Here is an 18,635-nt window from a genome sequence, read left to right on the forward strand (position 1 = left end):
AGTAGTATTGGTAGTAGTAGTAGGTCCATGTCAGGAGTAGTAGGTGAGCGTGATGGGGAGGGTGTGGGTGATGATGTTTCCTCATTGCATCCACGAATAGGAGACTACTTTGCACCATTGTTCGATGTTCTTTTCGGATAATTTTTTTTCTCATTCCCACGATGAACTATTTTTTTGTTTCAGTTTTTAAAGTATTCAAAACGACTTGGACAAATGCATAATGTACTAGTAATGAACACAGAATGCTTCGATAACTTATAGATAAGTTATACCAACGATTGATTAGCGTGTTTTAGGCGTTCACAACCTATGCCCAACGATAGTCTAACGTATGCATCGCGTGGCAGCGTGTCGTCGCCGATTACGTGAGGTTTTCTATTCATCGGCTACAACTTCACTTTTAATAAATGCCTGTCACTCGCCTATTGTTTTTGGACGCTGGTGCTTGGCAATTGAAATCGTTTCCATTGAATGAGTGAAATCGCTGTCACTCGGCTATTGTTTTTGGACGCTGGTGCTCGGCAATTGAAATCGTTCCCATTGAACAAGTTAAATCGCTTCCACCTCACTGCAGTCACGGCACCAACAGCAGCAGGCTCAGTGCCAGCCTCATGCCAGGCTCAAGCAGATCCCTGTAGAAGGTGTACTGCTTGGTTATCCTTGGACCCACTCTGGCTAGCAGCTCGTCGAACATCACTGGGGGCATTCGCAGGAAGTTGATGAAGGATGCATGGTCCTCGTTCCGGAGTTCCACCATGATCTGGTCATATATGCCGTAATGGCGTCGCCTCCCGATCCATGGTCTGACCCAGTTCCTTCTCCTCCGTTCACGTCTTCTTCTCCCGGCTCTATTGGCACGCAACTGGTGCAGTGTCAACTCAATGAGGTCATGTTGATGTTCAAGGACAGTTAGGTATTGTCGTCTCAGCCTTGCCGTATCATCCATCTCTCGGAATGACATGGACATGTACTCACCACAAAGTCTAAAACAAAGACGGGTTCCTCCTGCGAAGCCCCTTTTTATATACCAATTCCCCTAATCGCTGCCAATACGCCACTATACGGTATCTGTAAGTTAGAAACACGTTCAGTAAGTTCTGTGGTCGTCCTGAAGACGTCAAATACATCTACATACGTATTTGTGCGAAGGACATGCTTTACAAATAATTCCCAAGCACGTTACTCATCGGTCATAAATAGGTCACGGGTATCCTAAACATTACTTTGACGTGTTTCAACGTATGAGGAACTTTCAAGTAACGTGTTGCGAAGTGTGAACAACGTTCGTGTAGCGTGCTTACAAAACGTTACTCATAGGTTAGAAATAAGTTTCGGGTACGCTAAACATTACCTCGACGTGTTTCGACTTATGAGTAACTTACAAGTAACGTGTGTCAACGATCGCATAACGTGCCTACAACTTATGGCCAGCATAGCGGAACGTGTGAGTCATACGCCGGCATATGTCGTAAAATTTCAAGCATGCAAAAATTTGAGGACAACCCAAAAGTACAACGTTTAAAGCCAGCGTACTACGACGTATGGCAGTGTTTTTCAGCGTGCTCTTAACGTATACAAAACGTACCCATAACGTATTCGACGTGTGCCAGCGTTTTAGACAAATTTTTCATAAATCGGCATACGCTGGCTAAATCGTCAAGGTGTGACAGCGGCTTAGATCATGTCCAATCAATTGAGTTGGCCACAGGTGGACTCCAATTAAGTTGTAGAGACATCTCAAGGATGATCAAAGGAAATTGGATGTGCCTGAGCTCAATTTGGAGTGTCACAGCAAAGAGGTTGAATACTTATTGATGCAAGACATTTCAGCTTCTCATTTTTAATTAATTTGTAAAAAATTCTCAAAACATCTTTTCACTTTGTCATTATGGGGTATTTTGTGTAGATCGGTGACAAAATTTTTTAATTTAATCCATTTTAAGTTCAGGCTGTATCTCAACAAAATGTGACAAACATCGAGGGGGTGTGAATACTTTCTGAGGGTGCTGTTGTTGTATTCAAGCTGGTTTACCCAATCAAGACCAGGCTGTGTGGTTCTTATCCCAAAGGGTGGGCATTGTTATGTACAGTATGTTAATGGTCATGTACTTTTTTATATGGTGTTGGAAGTAAATGAAATCACTAAAAGTTTACAAACTGAAATGAATAGCTTGAGTGTGTCATGTGTGTTTATTGTTTTGAGCGTGTCATGTGTGTGTTGTAATTATGTCAATACCTCAAGGTACACAATGTTGTTTTTTTTTCCTTCATTTGCAAACATTGTAAGTGTCTTGCTGGATCCTATGCAGAAACACCCCGCATAAAATTGACCATTTGTAAACAGGGTTCATGGAGGTCCAAGCGGATAACTTTGAGGCTACAGTATGTTCCTACTTCTATGATGTTCTACTTCTATGTTCCTATGATGTTCCTACTTCTTATTTGTTGCCATGGAAAAATTGAGACATACGCGACGTTGCAGACAGTGGATGACAAATCGAATGCTGGAATAAATTAACCCAAGAGTACACAACGGCAACGATGAGACAAAGAGCTTCATTTCCTTGTTTGAGGTCGTACAGGATCGTGCGATGACTACTTTCACTCGGTGTAGCCACGTGGCGACTGTGGACTCTTTTCAATTAATTTGCATTCTGCATATGGAATATAAATCCTAAAATGCAATTGGTTCGATTCCTGACAAAATTCACCTTCCAACGCGAAGCGGATGGGCCGAGGCGTAAGCTAAGATCGGCCCCTTTCACTGCCGAGGACACTCTATCAGCCAGACCAGCGTCATTTTTTGTTTTAGCATCGACTTGATTAAGAAATGCAATTTTTTTTCATTGTGACATTGACCTCGGGCGTGTTGCAATAATGTGGTCGAGCAATTTTTCAGAGCAATTGGCCCAGGGGTATGGAATTAAAATTTTGAAAAACCACAGACACAACACACTCTTACATATAAAATATACATGCTTACACAATACACATGCATGCATACATACAAAAATCGACATATATATTCTCCACCATAAAAAACAGAACATGTCGAATTTATTCTGGAATTGTTGAAGGACTGTTCCAGCATTCATTCCAAGAGCTTTTTTGGCACGAGGGATGTACTGTGCATAACACCAGTTCTACCTATTTAATGGTCGGTTGGTCGGCAACTCAACCAGCTCTCCCACCAAGCTTGCCATGTGAGGAAGGTGTCTGGACACACAGCAGAGAAAAATAACAAAACCCATCGAATAAGCCTTGACAGGCCAACAGCTATCCATGGGATGGTTTCCTCTAAAAAAAAATAAACGGTGCTGGGGAGGGTGGTCGCTGCCCAGACAACCGAGACCAACCCTCCCCCCTCCCTCATAAATATAGATCTAAGCACAAAGAGCTTTGATACTGGCCCAGTTGTCACCCAGGATAAATAGGACTGCACAGACAGCTTTGCGGTGTCTGTGGGCTGGGCATGTGTGGTGGAGGGGGGAGATCGGATGGCCAGAAAGATGGAGATGTGAATGCTGGATGGAAGGAGACTAAGAGGAAGGCCAAAAAGAAGATGGAAGGATGGGATTAAGGAAATGGCTAACCAGCGAGGATTCCAACATACATTGATGGGGTTTCAGGAATGGAAACCTGAGAGATGAAGAACCGTATATCAACAAAGACTATATCAAGGTCCAATATCTTGATGATAATGGTAGCGTTTGCCTCTCGCTCCATGTTCTTGGAGTCTACTTTCCTCAAATGTTGTTACTCCAAGGGTGACAGCATTTCCTCACTTTATTCTATATTTAGAGGTAAGCTTTCTCAGTTGGTCGTGGGAATATTGACATTTACGCATTCTTCTTAAGGGTGTCTTTTAAATGAAGCTTTGGATGACCTAGTGGGCGATTCCTTTCTTTGAGTTGGTAAAAGAACACTGCTCTGGGTATACAATCTTCACCCATCCTGACCAATTTTCTGGCCCAGTGGAGTTGAAGATTCAAATCATAGCCTTAAAGTTTGTCATTCCATTGCGGTGAAGCACTTCTTCATTGGTGATTTCATCTTGCTGCTTGATATTCATAATGAAACAGACGTCACTTTTGGGTTTTGGCAAATAGAATAGATTGATGCGTCTCTGGCAGAGGTACCATGTTTCACATCTGCAGACCAGAACGCATAGCACAACTGAAGAAGAGACACTGAACTTGGTCTTGAGGTGGAATCTTCACTTGTGCCATAGCTTCATACAAAGGCAACAACAAAATAATGTACAATCTTTTTGAATTGTACACCACTCCTTCCCAATTACACATCCAGGCGATGCATGACGTCTGCGGACGATGCATGACAATTCCACATCCAGTGTCATCTAGACGATTATATGCACACCCAGCAGGATTAAAAACAAAACCTGTCAAAGGGCGGAGGAACTCCTTGTGAGCCAATGGCCGTCCATATCTAGTGCCCAACTGTGTCTGCGGACGTTCTCCTGCAGTTGGGTTACTTTTTTTTAGGAGGTTGGTGGCAGGATTTGTACTCCGGCCACCGTAAAACACTTCATTCCACAAATGTAAGGAAATCTGAAAACCCACTCTGTGGGAGTACCTCCTGTGCTGCTGCCCTTCGCAGGGCAGCTCACCAGATGACGGGATTGTGGCAAAGCCTTTGAAACCCCGATTCCTCGATGATAGGAGGAAAACCATGGGGGTAGACCTCCAGGGTCAGATTGTGGTAGTGTGTGTCGGGGTGGTGCTGAGGTGTCGTCCACCAGACGGCGGTCTCCTTGGGTTAACCTGAGGCAGTCCCTTCGGGTGGGTGCCTGGAATGTCCTATCCATGAGAGAGGATGATCACCTGTCTCTGTTATCATCTGAGCTCAAGCGTTTGGACATCAGTATTGCAGCACTCGCTGAGGTTCGGAGACCGGATTGCGGCGAGATCATGGCGGGTGGTTACACCTACTGTTGGTCTGGTTGCTCTGATGGTTACCATTCCCAAGGAGTTGCTGGAGCTGTGTCCAATAAGCTGCCTCCAATGATAATTGAGGGAACACCGGTCAACGATCATATTATGAGACTAAGGATTCGTCACTCCTTGTGCCGTTTCCCTGGTCTTTGTTTATGCTCCAACTGTGGTGAGTGATCTCACCGTGAAAGACACATTCTATGCTGCGCTCAAGTCTCAGGTTGATTCATCCCCTAGGCGAGATACTTTTCTAGTCTTGGGGGATTTCAATGCATAGAATGGAACTGATAGTGAAGGTTATGAGACATGTGTTCATCCTCATGGGTCTGGAACTGTGAACCAGAATAGCACTAAGTTCCTTGACTTTGCAAGAAGCCATGGACTTTAGGTGGTTGGTTTATGGTTTCAGCACCCACAGTCTCATCACTGGACTTGGTATTCCAATGCTGGTGGTGTGGCAAAGGAGATTGACTATGTGCTCATCAATGGGCTCTGGAGGATGAACCAGAACTGCAGGGTCTACCGGAGTGCTCAGTTCCTCAATACCGACCATCGGCTTGTTTTAGCAACTCTTAAGTTGCACCTTAAATCCAGGAGAATGGTACCATCCCAGCCTCGGCTAGATATTGGCAAGCTCAAGGATGAGAGGGTAGCCGAGAAGTTTGCGAACAGGCTGAGTGGGGATTTGGGGGGGTCTGCGTGCTTTGGGGAATCCTAAAGAGTTGTCGCCTTCAAGACGACCATCCTTGATTTGCCGGTGGATGTCTTGGAATTCACCGAAAGGTGAAGAATAATTTTGTCTCTCAAGGGACACTGCATACCATTGACCAGAGTTGCAGGGCCAGGCTGAATGGCAGATCTGAGCTGTTCAGGGAGTTGAGGCGTAAAACTGTATGTGCACTAAGGGTGGACAAGGAAGCCTATGTGCGAGGAATCTGTGAGGGGGTAGAGAATCACCTGTGGTCAAGTGATTCTCATCCTGCTTACAGGGGAATTCTCGCAATGCATCCATCCAAGCCCATCCCTCGGTGTACCGCAGTTAGAACAGAGGGTGGTGGGCTCTTGAAAGAGGAGTCCGAAGTGAAGGCCCGCTGTGCCGGTTACTTTGAGCGGCTATACCAGGCTGATCCACCAGCTGTTGAGTTGGATGTCAGAGGTGTTACTATCCCTATTGCTGACCCTCCAATCTACTGTGATCTACCTTGGTTTGTTGAAACACAGGCTGCTGTGAAATGGGGTAAAGCTCCTGGGATCTGTGGCATCCATGCTGAACTTCTCTCGGCTGGTGGAAATGCTTACTCGTGTCTATGCATGCAGTTCTGTTCTCTTCCTGGAACACGGGCATCATCCGAACTGACTGGAAGAGGGGCCTTGTCCCTCTCTGGAAAGGGAAGTTTGATCACCAGGACTCCAACAACTATCAAGAGGTGACGCTGCTCTCAGTGCCGGGCAAGGTCTTTGCTTGGATAATTATAATTGATCAGGTTCGCCACCATCTGCTTGAGCACCAGCGCCTCGAGCAGTCAGGCTTTACACCAAAGAGGTAGATGATTGTCCGTATCCTTGCCCTTTGGGTCCTCACCAAATGCAGATGAGAGTTTCAGCAGAGACTGCTTGCAGCCTATGTTGATCTCTGTGAAGCGTTCCATTTGGTGAATTGGAATGCCCTCTGGAGGATTCTTGGTCTCAGTGGGGTGCCACCAAAACTGATCAATCTGATATCTGAACTATACTGTCATACTGAGAATGCTGTGATTTGTGGCGATACCATCTCTGACGTATTTCCAGTTGTTACTGGAGTTCATCAGGGGTGTATACTGCCCCCCGCACTTTTCAGCGCTTGTATGGACTGGATTCTGGGGAGGATGTGGGAGAGATCAAGCTGCGGTGCATCATTTTGTCAATGTCAAGATCTCTGACCTTGCTTTCACAGATGATACAGTCATCTTTGCAAAGACTCTGGATATACTTTTGGGGTTCCTCAAGGTGCTGAATAAGAAGTTGGAGCAACTGGGATTATGGGTTTCCTGGGTCAAAACTAAGATCCAGGCTTTCAATGACATATTGGATGCTGCTTTCTTGTCTGTACCTGTTTGTTGTGAGGATGTTGAGGTCACAGAGAAATTCACTTACTTTGGCAGTGATATTCATGTCTCTACTGGCTGTGAGGCATATGTCAGTAGGTGTCTGGGTCGGGCCTGTGGAGTCTCTGGATGATGGGGTGTGACGCTGCCGGTACCTGTGTGGGAGGACAAAAGTCCGAGTCTTCAGGTCCTTCGTGCTTCCCGTCTTGCTCTTCGGATGTGACACTTTGGGATCTAAGATGTACCTTAATTCCTTTGGTTCCAGGTCTCTTCAGAGAATCCTTGGCTATCGCTGGTTGGACTTTGTGTCCAACGAGCGGTTGCTTTGAGAGATTCAAATGAGATTTGTTACCTGCATAGTCCATGAGCATCAGCTGCGGCTGCATGGACATGTTCCTCATTTTACTGACGCTGATCCTGCTCACCAGATTCTTTCAGCAAAGCAGCCTCATGAGTGGAGGAGGCCAATGGGCTGATGACATGCCTCATGGTTGCCACAGGTTCATCAGACCTCAAGGAGATGGGGATGGGCCAGGCATCTGCCTGTGGGATGGCCAGACGGATGCCCCTGGAGTACCCTGGAGTAACCTAGAGTACCGGCAGAAAGTGGATGCAGCAACGCACTGTTCCAGCACATGCTCCCATACCTGACCTGACCTGACATGATGTCATTGCCAGGCACTGAAGGCAGGGAGTACTCAGTTCTTTCTCTGTTTTCTTGTTTGTTTCTTTTCTTGCTTGTCCGGGCGATATCTCATCCATGTTTTGAGCTAGGAAGCTGAAATTTGTGGACAAAATTGAAGATGTGCTCTGGCAAAAACGTTTTTGTTTTATTTTTTGATTAATTAATTAATTACTTTTTATGAATTACTTAATTTTTAAAAAGTTACAGATTTGAATGAAACAGTGCTGGTTTAGGTATACTATTAGCCAATTGATTCAAAAATTAATTACTTTATGATCATTATTTATTCATTTTAATGAAACAATTAATCAATCAATTATTGTGCACCGCTCCCTCCCAATTCCATCTCCATGTGCTGTACAGCGGCATCGTCGTTTGCCAATGGTGCCCTGGCAATGTCGTGCACTGGAGGATATTTTATTTATTTAGTCGGCATGGTGGCGGTGTACTTTGAATGTACGTCTACTTGTTTGTCTTTCGATTTTGATGTCAGACTGGCCATCACTGATGATAGTGCTACCTAGGTACATGAACTGCTTAAATGCCATCATTTGAGTATCCCCATTGTATACTTTAGATGGGTGTACAAATTGGTCTGGTGCGGGCTGTTGAAGCATCTCCTGTTTTTAGTCTTGCCCCGAAAGGGTTGCAAGACTATTACAATGCCCTTGTCTCTGTCTGTCTGTGTCCACATCTAAATATTTTTGCTTGAATTTTTTTTTCTCTGCAACTGCTTGTCCGATCGATGCAAAACTTTCAACATATGATGGATTCCCCATGGAAATATTTCATTCATAACACTGAGAAAGAAAAAAAAAAACAGTTTTCTATCCATGGTATATGTATGGCAGTCATATTGGATTAAAGGAAACAATTTGGACATCTTCTCTGAAACCGCTCAACGAAACAAATTGAAGTGGTATTTCAGCCATAATTGGTTGAATCAAAATCGTGGTCCAAAAAATCTGAAACTTCAAATAGCTGATCTATGACCCGATGTAAGTGAAGAATTAAATTTATGACGTCATCGGTCATGTGGTCTGGCAGCCACATTGGATTGAAAATATAAACATTTTTTAAAATCTTCTTCTCCAGAACCACTTAACAGAGTGATGTGAGATTTCATCCATATAATCGACGAGCCATGGGGAATATAGTTAGAAAATTTTTCATATTAATCTTCATTGATGCAATTTTGCCTTCATGTGCCAAAAGTGGTTGTTAAATATCCTAATAATTAATAAAACTACGGATAATGGCAATGTATGTGACATAATAGGGTGCATATATGATACGGGTACAGGGGCCATAATAGTAGCGTGTATGTTGTTGATGGTGGTGTTTTTGTTCAGAATGAGCATGCAAGGTGACACGATGTGTTCTTCCGAGTGCCATTCTGGTTGTCAGATTGATTTTAATTCCGAACTTTGAAGCAGATTCAGTGAACAAAGTCGTCGGTAACAGAAGGTCCTCTTTAGTATGTGCAACTAAGGCACAAGTGTCTGCAAATAGCAATTTTTGTACCAAAACCTCATGGATGCTCTTCTTTGCTCTCAGGCATAATCCATTGATAACACAACCATCTGATGTCATTTGAATGTAGATACCGACTGGAAGGTTTACTTTTGGTATCTTTAAGCAAGGCTGCAAAGAACATACTAAATAGTGTTGGCGCTAACACATGGACTTGCTCAACTCCGTTATATTTCAAACTTTTCAGACGATTCAACTTGGACACAACCTTTCATTCTGTCGTGGAAAATTTTCAACGATATTATAAACCTTGATCAAAAAAAAATTCCCATATGCTTTGTTGAGTTTTTCCATCATCTCCTAATCTTGTTATTTCACTGTTTAAGTACACCACCCATGTCTCCTAATGTCCTTGTATACATACATCCGACATGCGATGTATGTATACAAGCTCCAGCATGAGCCTTGATTCACCTGAGAAAATTGTCATGTTTACAGGAAGAATATCCATTTTTTGTGGGTAAAAATGTGTCTATTAATCACGTATTCCAATTGATGTGTGTGCAATCCATTGTTTTCGACCAACCCATCATTCAAAACAGTTGGAATCACCTTTTTCCATTGGGAATTTGTTTTGCATGAAGGTTCATTTGCTAAATGTCATTGGCCCAACACTAATCTTTCTGGAAAATTAAACGCTAATCATTGCAACATCATAATTTCTGTTGGATGAAGTGCCACTCTTAATTTGCACTTTGTTACTAAATCAGCTCCATCTTTAATCTCTCCATCCAGCAAGACAACCTGATTACTCCACTTTGAACCCATTACTATGTTTCAGAAACAAATCCATTCTGATTAATGACTCGATTTCAACTAATAATTACACTTTTAATGATTCGCAGGTGGGTACACAATCATTCCTGAGCCCAGCTGAAGTGCCACTGATTTTTATTTTTATTTTATTTTTGAAAATACATAAGTCAAGGCTCGTGGAGAAGCTGGAACACAAAATGAATCAGGATGCAACATACCAAAAGGAACAGCAGAAGGAGAGGGTGGAAATTCAACAACAGGGTTGAGGGACAACCAAAGGATGCAGGTAATGATGATGGGCAGGGGAGAATGCAAGGGATGGACAAGATGGATGCAGAAGCAAACTTTGTGGGAGGGGGGAGGAGGTCTGAGGTTTTGGATTGAGAATGATCTGGGATGGTGGTAAACAGCTGTTTTTAAGACCTAGAGAAAAGAATGAGATTGAAGAGAGTGTGGAAGTTGGTTCCACAGGTGGGAAAAACGAACAAATGAGTGGATGTGAGCAGTGGTTCTGGATTTTGGCAGTTTCACTAGAAGTGGTTGCTGGTGAACTGCTTGTGTCCGGGGAGGAGGGGACAAAGCATGGAGAGCAGAGGATGCAAGACCAGAAAGGAGGCGGAAGGAGACAGAGAAATGACCGACCTGTTTATGAAGGCGAAGTGGGAAGTCCATCGACTCAGCTTCATCGCAAGACATTCCAATGATGCTGAAGGCCTTGGTTTTCACAGCGTCAAGCTGAGCAAGGTGTGATGCAGGGGAGCCAGTCCAGAGGGGAGAACAGTACTCCATCAAGCTGTGGATGAAGGCCTTGTAGCTGGAGAGGAGTTCAGGTGTGCCAAGGAAGGACTTTGTATGACGGAGGATGCCCAGTTGGCCTCTGGCTTTGGAGGCCAACTTTGAAATGTGGTTTGCTCAAGGGAGATCATGGCTGAGAGTAAAAGCCAATAATTTGAGTGACTGGACTTCTTTGAAAGGGTTGTTAAGAAAGTACATTGGAGGGTTTGCAGTACTTTGTGAGGTAAATCAAATGATAGCCCTCATCTTAACTGATTAGCTTGAAATAAATATTCCCCATTCTTGTTCAACCTGTGAAGCAAGGCAAAGCCAAGCCTGGTTAGTACCTAGATGGGATGCCTCCATGCAAGGTTTGGTGTCGTTGGCTGTTGCTGGGAGAGGGTCGGATAGCTCAGTTAGTAGCATAGATGCCGCTGAGCTGTCTGGTCATGGATCTGTTCCCCTCTGAAGAGTCGAATCCATTTAAAATCCATATTGAAATCCTCCATCAAGGTGTGCTGCATCTCGGGGCATCGTGATCTTTTGACCTGCAAGTGAATTCAGCTGTTCCATCAACTGTATATTTCATTTGTGGGCGTTAAAGTTCCCACAACATCTCTTGAATATAATTCCTCCTCCATCTTCTCCACTCCCTATTATTGTGAAAAGAGATGTATTCATAGTGTGTCCTGCTGGAATATTTATTCTGATGTACACATTCTGGTGTTTCCATGACAAAGCCTTCCATAACAAAGTTGATGTCTTTTTTTTTATGTTATAAACTCATGAATCTTCATGCAAGTTCATTATATGTAAACACTGCATTAAAATCTTCTCCTTTGGAAGGCCCAGAGCAATTTACAATTTCAACCTTGGTTTTTGTAGTATGACGGGATCATTCTTAATGATCCAAAGACACCTGCCATGTGGGCTATATATTTCTTCATTCATGTCAGCATGTTCTTTGTGTGTGCACTCAGACTGGGCTCAAGGAGGTGTGTAAGCCACCCAGCGAGAAGCAATGTGCAGCCTCATCCACTGAATCTGGACATCACATGTCTGTCACTGATGTACACTGGTTACCTGGATACTACAAGGTGAGTTATAATTGAGTGGGCTGACAGGATGGATGAGAGGTAGGAACACTCGTCTCTCAGCTGTCCAGCTTGGGTTCAAATCTTAGCCTTGCTATAAACTGTCATCCCAGTGTTTCACAGGCAAAGTCATTCGTCAATGTGTGTGCCATCCCTCAGATGGACATTAAACGGATGTCCTGTCTTCCCGCATTAGTTGGTAGACGTTATAGATCTCACGGTGTCCTTTGTGAAGAGTAGGAGAGAGAGATATCCGCCAGCATCCTGAACAAATTGAAAATTCCTGCCATAACCTACAGAGGGCACTGCATCGAAGGCACAGCCACACCCTCAGCCAGTGATGTTACCCCACAGCCTTGTGCTGCATTAGAAAGAGGCAGAAGAAGATGGTGTAATTGAGTACCTGACGATAACACAAACACCGATCACCTCAATATTGAGCCATATTACAAGCCATAATTGAGTTCAGGAATTGTTGTACACTGCACCTTCCCAATGCCATATCCAGGCAATGCATGACGTCATCACCGGGGTGCCGAAGGGAGTACTGTTTTCATTCCGTTTGTTTGTTTTCTCGTTTGTTTGGTTTCCTGTTTGTTTGTTTGTCTGGGTGATATCTCAGCCATCCTTTGAGCTAGGAAGCTGAAATTTGGGGACAAAAGTGAAGATGTGCTTTGAGAAAAAGGTATTTTTTTTCTTTTTGACTAATAATTATTTAATTTTTTTTATTAATTACTTAATTTTCAAAAAGTTACAGATTTCAATGAAACAGCGGTGGTGTAGGTATGCCATAAGCCAATTCATTAAGAAATTCATTATTTTACAATTATTATATATTTATTTTAATTGTGCAATTAATCAATCTATTATAATTGTACACCGCTTCCTCGCAATACTGACTCCATGTGCTGCAAAGCGGCATTGCCCGGCACCGAAGGCACCCCGGCGATGTCACGTGCTGTATGATTGTTATTTATTTATTTGGCATGGGGGTGGTGTACTGTACTTTGAATGTTTCACTCCGTGTTTTGTGTTAAAATTAGTTTTTCTTTTTATTTTTTCAAATAAATCTTTAAAACTATGCCTCTCTGTTCTCCATTGCTGTTGCATTAAAGAAACAGCTCTGTTTATAAAGGTCTATAGAACAAATAGATTAGCCCTATAGAACAATCAACCACTTCGATTGGTCAAATATATGATCACCAATAACTCTCAACCATTTACACTTTGAACCCAGTGTTTACTATTTTTCAACATTATTGGTTTGTGATCATACCCTTTTGTTTTTTTTGGGCAGGCTTAACAAACAACATAGTCGACATGAGTCGAAACAGCGTGCGGATGTTTGTGACGATCTGAAATTTATCTTTCAGTCCCAAACAAACGGGATTTGGATATAACTCGCCATTTCTTTCTCCATTGTTAGTTGAAAATCATGGAACTCTACAAATCAACTTCATACATGAACTATCAATCACCGCAATATAATGCTTAACTTTAAAAAAAAGGTCCATCTCCAGTTTCTTTGGAAAATATGAGATGTCTTGCAAGTACTGTCTCTCTCAATTGCACCAAAAGGATGAAGGCAGTAAATACTGAAAAAGTCTCTGTATTAATCTTACGTATGGACTTGGTGTTTCACATGCATGGTGACAAGGTCGGAGACGGGAGCACATTAAAATGAGCTCCGTCCATGACCGATCATCTTTCCATGTACTTTTGTGTACACAATATTTCAAAAACCGTTGAACATTTAGCTTTCATATTGCAGATATCTACTCATGACATGATCTCAACCTGATGAGATCATGGCTGGTATTGGCTGAATTCTGTTGCCGTGGCAACTATTTCGGTAACTTGGCTTATGTACACGATATTTCAAAAAACGTTTAAGATTTAGCTTTCATAAAACACAAATCGATTCCTCATACCACACAAAAGGCAGGGGACCTTGAGTATCAGCTCCTTGTTGCAATTTATTTAATGCAGTGAAAGTCCATTATACACAGAACCAGGGGAATGTACAGAATTATGAATCGCAGTTAACTTTTTGTCCATGTGATGGTGTATCAGCAACTCTTTTAAGTTGGGGTTTTGGACATGAACAGTGTACATTGGTGCCATCTTGTGGCCAACAGTTTTCAGTCACCTCATCAGTAAGGTAGGAGTGCAAGAAGTGTTGAATGCAGCTTCCTGTTTTTTAACTAATGAAATGTTCTCAGCTGTACTTGCAGAATAGTTGCCAGTTTTTCTAGGGACCTGGCACAAGACTTTCCTAAACTTCCCCAATTGAAACTAGAAATGGATTTTTAACACCAGATTGTGTGAGGTGCATATCTTCACATTGATGTTTGACTGATGGCACACAAGAAGCTGGATATAAAATGAGCTCTGATTTATACAACATGCGTACAAGGGGCCATTAGCACCCCACACTCTCCCCTGACCCCTCCCACACCCACCTTTGAATATGGTTATTTTCAGTATCTCTACAATAACATTATTTTATTTTTTTTGGGTGCAGTTGTCCTGTTTTGGTGTACCCTTGATGAACAAGACAAAACTCTGCTTGCAACTTCTTTCTTGCTCAGTTGATGGGTAAGGACATGTTCCTGTTATACAACTGGTGCTGTTTTCAATAATCATAACCTTTTATGATAAGCAAAATTCTGATCAAATCTTATAATTAATATCGAATGTTTGGTTTTGGGAAACCAGGCTACATTGGAGAAGCACACTTTATTGAGCTGTGTCCAGTAGATCTTGATGGCTGTAAGGAGTGTTCATGAATTACTTTGCATGCCATCTGCCTTCAGATGCTAATTTTACAATGTGGTCTGACCAAGAAAGGTAACAGCTGATAACGGTCCTGGAAATCTGATAATGAGACTAAAGTGTTCTCGGGATTCGGGGTTAAAAACCAGAAATGTGTATATACATAAATATATATATTTTTTTTCTTTCTCTTTTTGCTTTATTATGCTTGTGGAATGCCAAAATATTTGATCTCTGCTCATGCATATAAATAGGCCTGTGTGGGGATGGTGAGCAACTTTTAATTTCTCCATACATCATGGTGCAGGACAATTTTATTTTGGGACATTCGTCCAGCAAAGTCTGCAGAGCCGTTGGAGAGGCGTCGGCTTTCTGAAAAAGGTGGAGTGAAAACACGTCGACTCAAATACCTGGACCTCAAGTGCCACCCTCTCTTCAAGGTGCCAATTTGAAGAACTGATATCCACATATCACATGCCATAATAGAAAATAATAATGACAGTGAAATGTAGCTTTGGTCATTTACTTCATACCAGCAGAGTACCCGCCCGACAGGCGACCTTGGTCCAAGCTTGCAACACGTTCTTCTGATGCATACCTTTATTTGGGCAGTGTATAAGCAACTGACAGGTCTGTACAGGTATAAATAAATAAATAACCTGAGTTACGTGCAAGAAGCAAAAACATACCTACTGCGTATAATTCAAAACACGTTACTGCACTGGAAAACGTGGGGACAGGAATACAGTATTGGAAATGGTGGAGACCCCCACCTGGAGGCAGCGCTACACGATACACATTTACATTTAGAATTTGCATGCCCCACCCAACACTGCCGGCAAAGATATAAAAAAACACCCCCATACATTAATTGGGGTCATGCTGATCCTATGTAGCAAGTCTGGATGTAATCATCCCAGGACTGTCGGAGGAGTAGTGCGACAAACAAACAAACACACATAAACAAACACCAGTCCATGAATTATAGTAAGGATTCAGCAAATTGGAATTTCTTCAAGACAAGTAAATCCACCCATTGCATCACTGACAGGAATACAAGAGAGGAGGAGAGAGAAAGAGGAAGGAAATTGAGGAGTGGGGAGGGAGGGGAGAGTGAAGGGGGAGAGCAAAGGTACCCGACGTTTCCGGGCAATGCCGGTTCCTCCTCCCACTCCTTCACCTGCCTCCTCCCACCCCAACCCTCCTCCCTCTGGATTCCCATCCCACCCATTCCCCTTCATCCTCCTACCTCCACCCTTCCCCTCCCTCCTCCCACAAAAGTACCCGGCATTGCCCAGGATCTAACATACATCTATTGGACTACCACAATTAAGCACCTGTTTAATGATAAACATTTTATTTATCAAGCTGCAAAATATTGAACAGAAATATCAAAATTTTTAAACATATTATTGTAATGCTTTTGCCTAAGCAATATTGAATGTTTCCCATTGAGGGTCAGAATATATATATATATATATATATATATATATATATATATATATATATATATATATATATATATATATATACAGTATACATATATATATATATATATATATATATATATATATATATACAGTATACATATATATATATATATATATATATATATATATATATATATATATATACAGTATACATATATATATATATATATATATATATATATATATATATATACAGTATACATATATATATATATATATATATATATATATATATATATATATATATATACAGTATACATATATATATATATATATATATATATATATATATATATATATACATATATATATATATATATATATATATATATATATATATATATTGTTTGGTGTTTCAACTCGAGAGCAGCCCATTTGTAGTTGACTATGTGAAAAAGATATTTGAAATCTGTTTTGTTGTTTGACAATCAGAACACACTGTAGACAACGATATAGGTATACAGGGTGCATATTTGAAAAGTAAGCTTCGGATGGTAACCTTTTGTCTACAAACTCTTCTTTCACCCTTGAGAGTTACTGTATGTCATGACATGAGCAGTGAAATTACCTTTAAAGTGATGCATAGGTTGTGTTTGCACTGTTGTGATTAGCATGTTTAAGAGGTCAAATGACTCCTTCACCTATCTTTTCACATCTGGTACCATAGTTAATGATAGAGCTCACCATCTCACCAATGACATAGGTACCCTGGCTGGAATCCGAAAAACTACTTGTGCTTTTTATCACTTAATATGGAGAAGGTGGGAACATAGCCTTCCTTAAATAAATACGCTTATGTGCTTATTTATAAGAATCGGTAATTTCTTTAAATTTTCAGATTTCACTCCAGATTTCGACAGTTATTTAATCCACCATCTCCGATCCTCAAATCAGATGACAGATTTTGATTAAATACTTGAATTCATCTGTGAGAGGCCATTATTGAAAATCATATCAAATAATGCATAAAATTCTTCAAAGCTCCTAATTTGAAAACTATAGCACCTACAAAAGTGACGTATACAGCGATTCGTGGGGATGAAGATCAGGCGTTTGATGATGTGAGTGAGGAAAGTGAAAAAAAATCAATTTTGAGCACTTAGTCGTGCAGAAACTGTTGTGGCCTCTTCCAAGGCAAGGGTTTTTTTTAAGGCCGAAACAAAGCTTAAGACCCCTTAGACCAGTGATCTTCACGATTGTTTTAGAGCAGGGCCACTTTTGCCGATAAGACATCAGTGTGAGAGCTGCCACACTACCTGCAGGACTCTGTAATGGCTGCTATTAGACCCCGCATCCACATACTCTTCTTCGTTATGGTTAACTGGGCTGCAAGCGTAATTATTTGTATATCCTGATGTAGTTATGTTATTTTTATGCTTCGCGTTGGAACACTCATCTGAAACCATTGAGTCAATTTGATTGCATTTATGGCAGATTACAATGGAGTGTTTTCACATTTATGTATTATCAGCCACACAGGGGCCGCGCTTTAGGCCACCAGGGGCCGCCAGTGGCTCACAAGCAGTGCATTGAAGAACAGGGCCTTAGAGGGATAGTGGGCTGACCAAGGATAAAGCCTATTTTTATTTTTATTATCTTCAAAAGGGGTGTTTAACTTTACTCAAATACCCAGTTTTATTCATGCACTCCCTTGGCGATTGTTTAGTTTGCATGCAATGCTTCGGGACGCTAGGTTTCATGGTATGAGAGTTATGGAGGGCACACACACACTCACACTCACACACACACACACACACACACACACACACACACACACACACACACACACACACACACACTTATGATATTGTGGATTGTTCTTGCACATGATTAACTTTTATTGGGGCGTGACACCACTCTGATAGATTAGTTGACACATAATCAATAGCTCATATCATTTTTCTGATCACAGTGGTTACAACAATAGGAACAAACAATACATTGTTCTGGCAGGGTCATCCTGAAGTTTGTGTACTCGCCTATGAGCTGTCTAGCGTGAGTTCAAATTTTGACCCAGCTATAAACTGCACGGTGATGCATCAATGTGTTCCCCATCCGTCAGAAGGACATTATGCTGGATGACCTGTCTACCAGCACTAGTTGTTGGTGGTCCTTAAAATCCCAAGGTGTCTTTCACAAAGAGTAGGCAATTCATTGCCAGGCCAATTTCCACAGCGATGATGGGACGATATGGGATTCGATAGGACGAGAGCTCCGTAAAACAGCAACTAAAATGGCACCCAGTAAAGCGCAGACCTCCGCCAGGCTGAAGAGTTTACGTTTTGTATCCCACTGATAGGCCGAATCTACATCCAGACCTGAATCTAATCGTGATTAATATCTAATTGGCTTGTTCTTGTCACCTACGCAACTCGTACACCAAGTTTTGTCATCATCTGTCCATAACTTTTTGAGATATCATGCTTTTCAGGATATAGTTTTTGTCCCTATCTCTCAATGGTGAAGAATCATTTGCAAAAACTCTAGTA

General features: G+C 41.9%; 1 protein-coding gene across 20 annotated transcripts in view; it reads left to right on the forward strand.

Annotated features, from left to right (window-relative positions):
- DNAI3 (dynein axonemal intermediate chain 3) overlaps positions 1 to 18,635 on the forward strand; it is a 191,695-nt gene that overhangs the window by 129,935 nt on the left and 43,125 nt on the right. For all 20 annotated transcript variants that reach the window (XR_015059424.1, XR_015059425.1, XR_015059421.1 and 17 more), the window contains 3 exons: positions 11,768 to 11,884; positions 14,406 to 14,479; positions 14,964 to 15,096. Coding sequence is in view for 4 of the 20 variants with exons in the window: in XM_085886108.1 (XP_085742234.1) it covers positions 11,768 to 11,884; positions 14,406 to 14,479; positions 14,964 to 15,096 (324 nt within the window). In the remaining 16 variants the exon portion in view is untranslated. The remainder of the gene's footprint in view (positions 1 to 11,767; positions 11,885 to 14,405; positions 14,480 to 14,963; positions 15,097 to 18,635) is intronic.

Source organism: Eptatretus burgeri, chromosome 6 (assembly GCF_056783735.1).
Source record: "Eptatretus burgeri isolate ZD-2024b chromosome 6, Ebu_testis_v1, whole genome shotgun sequence".
Lineage (NCBI taxonomy): Eukaryota > Metazoa > Chordata > Myxini > Myxiniformes > Myxinidae > Eptatretus > Eptatretus burgeri.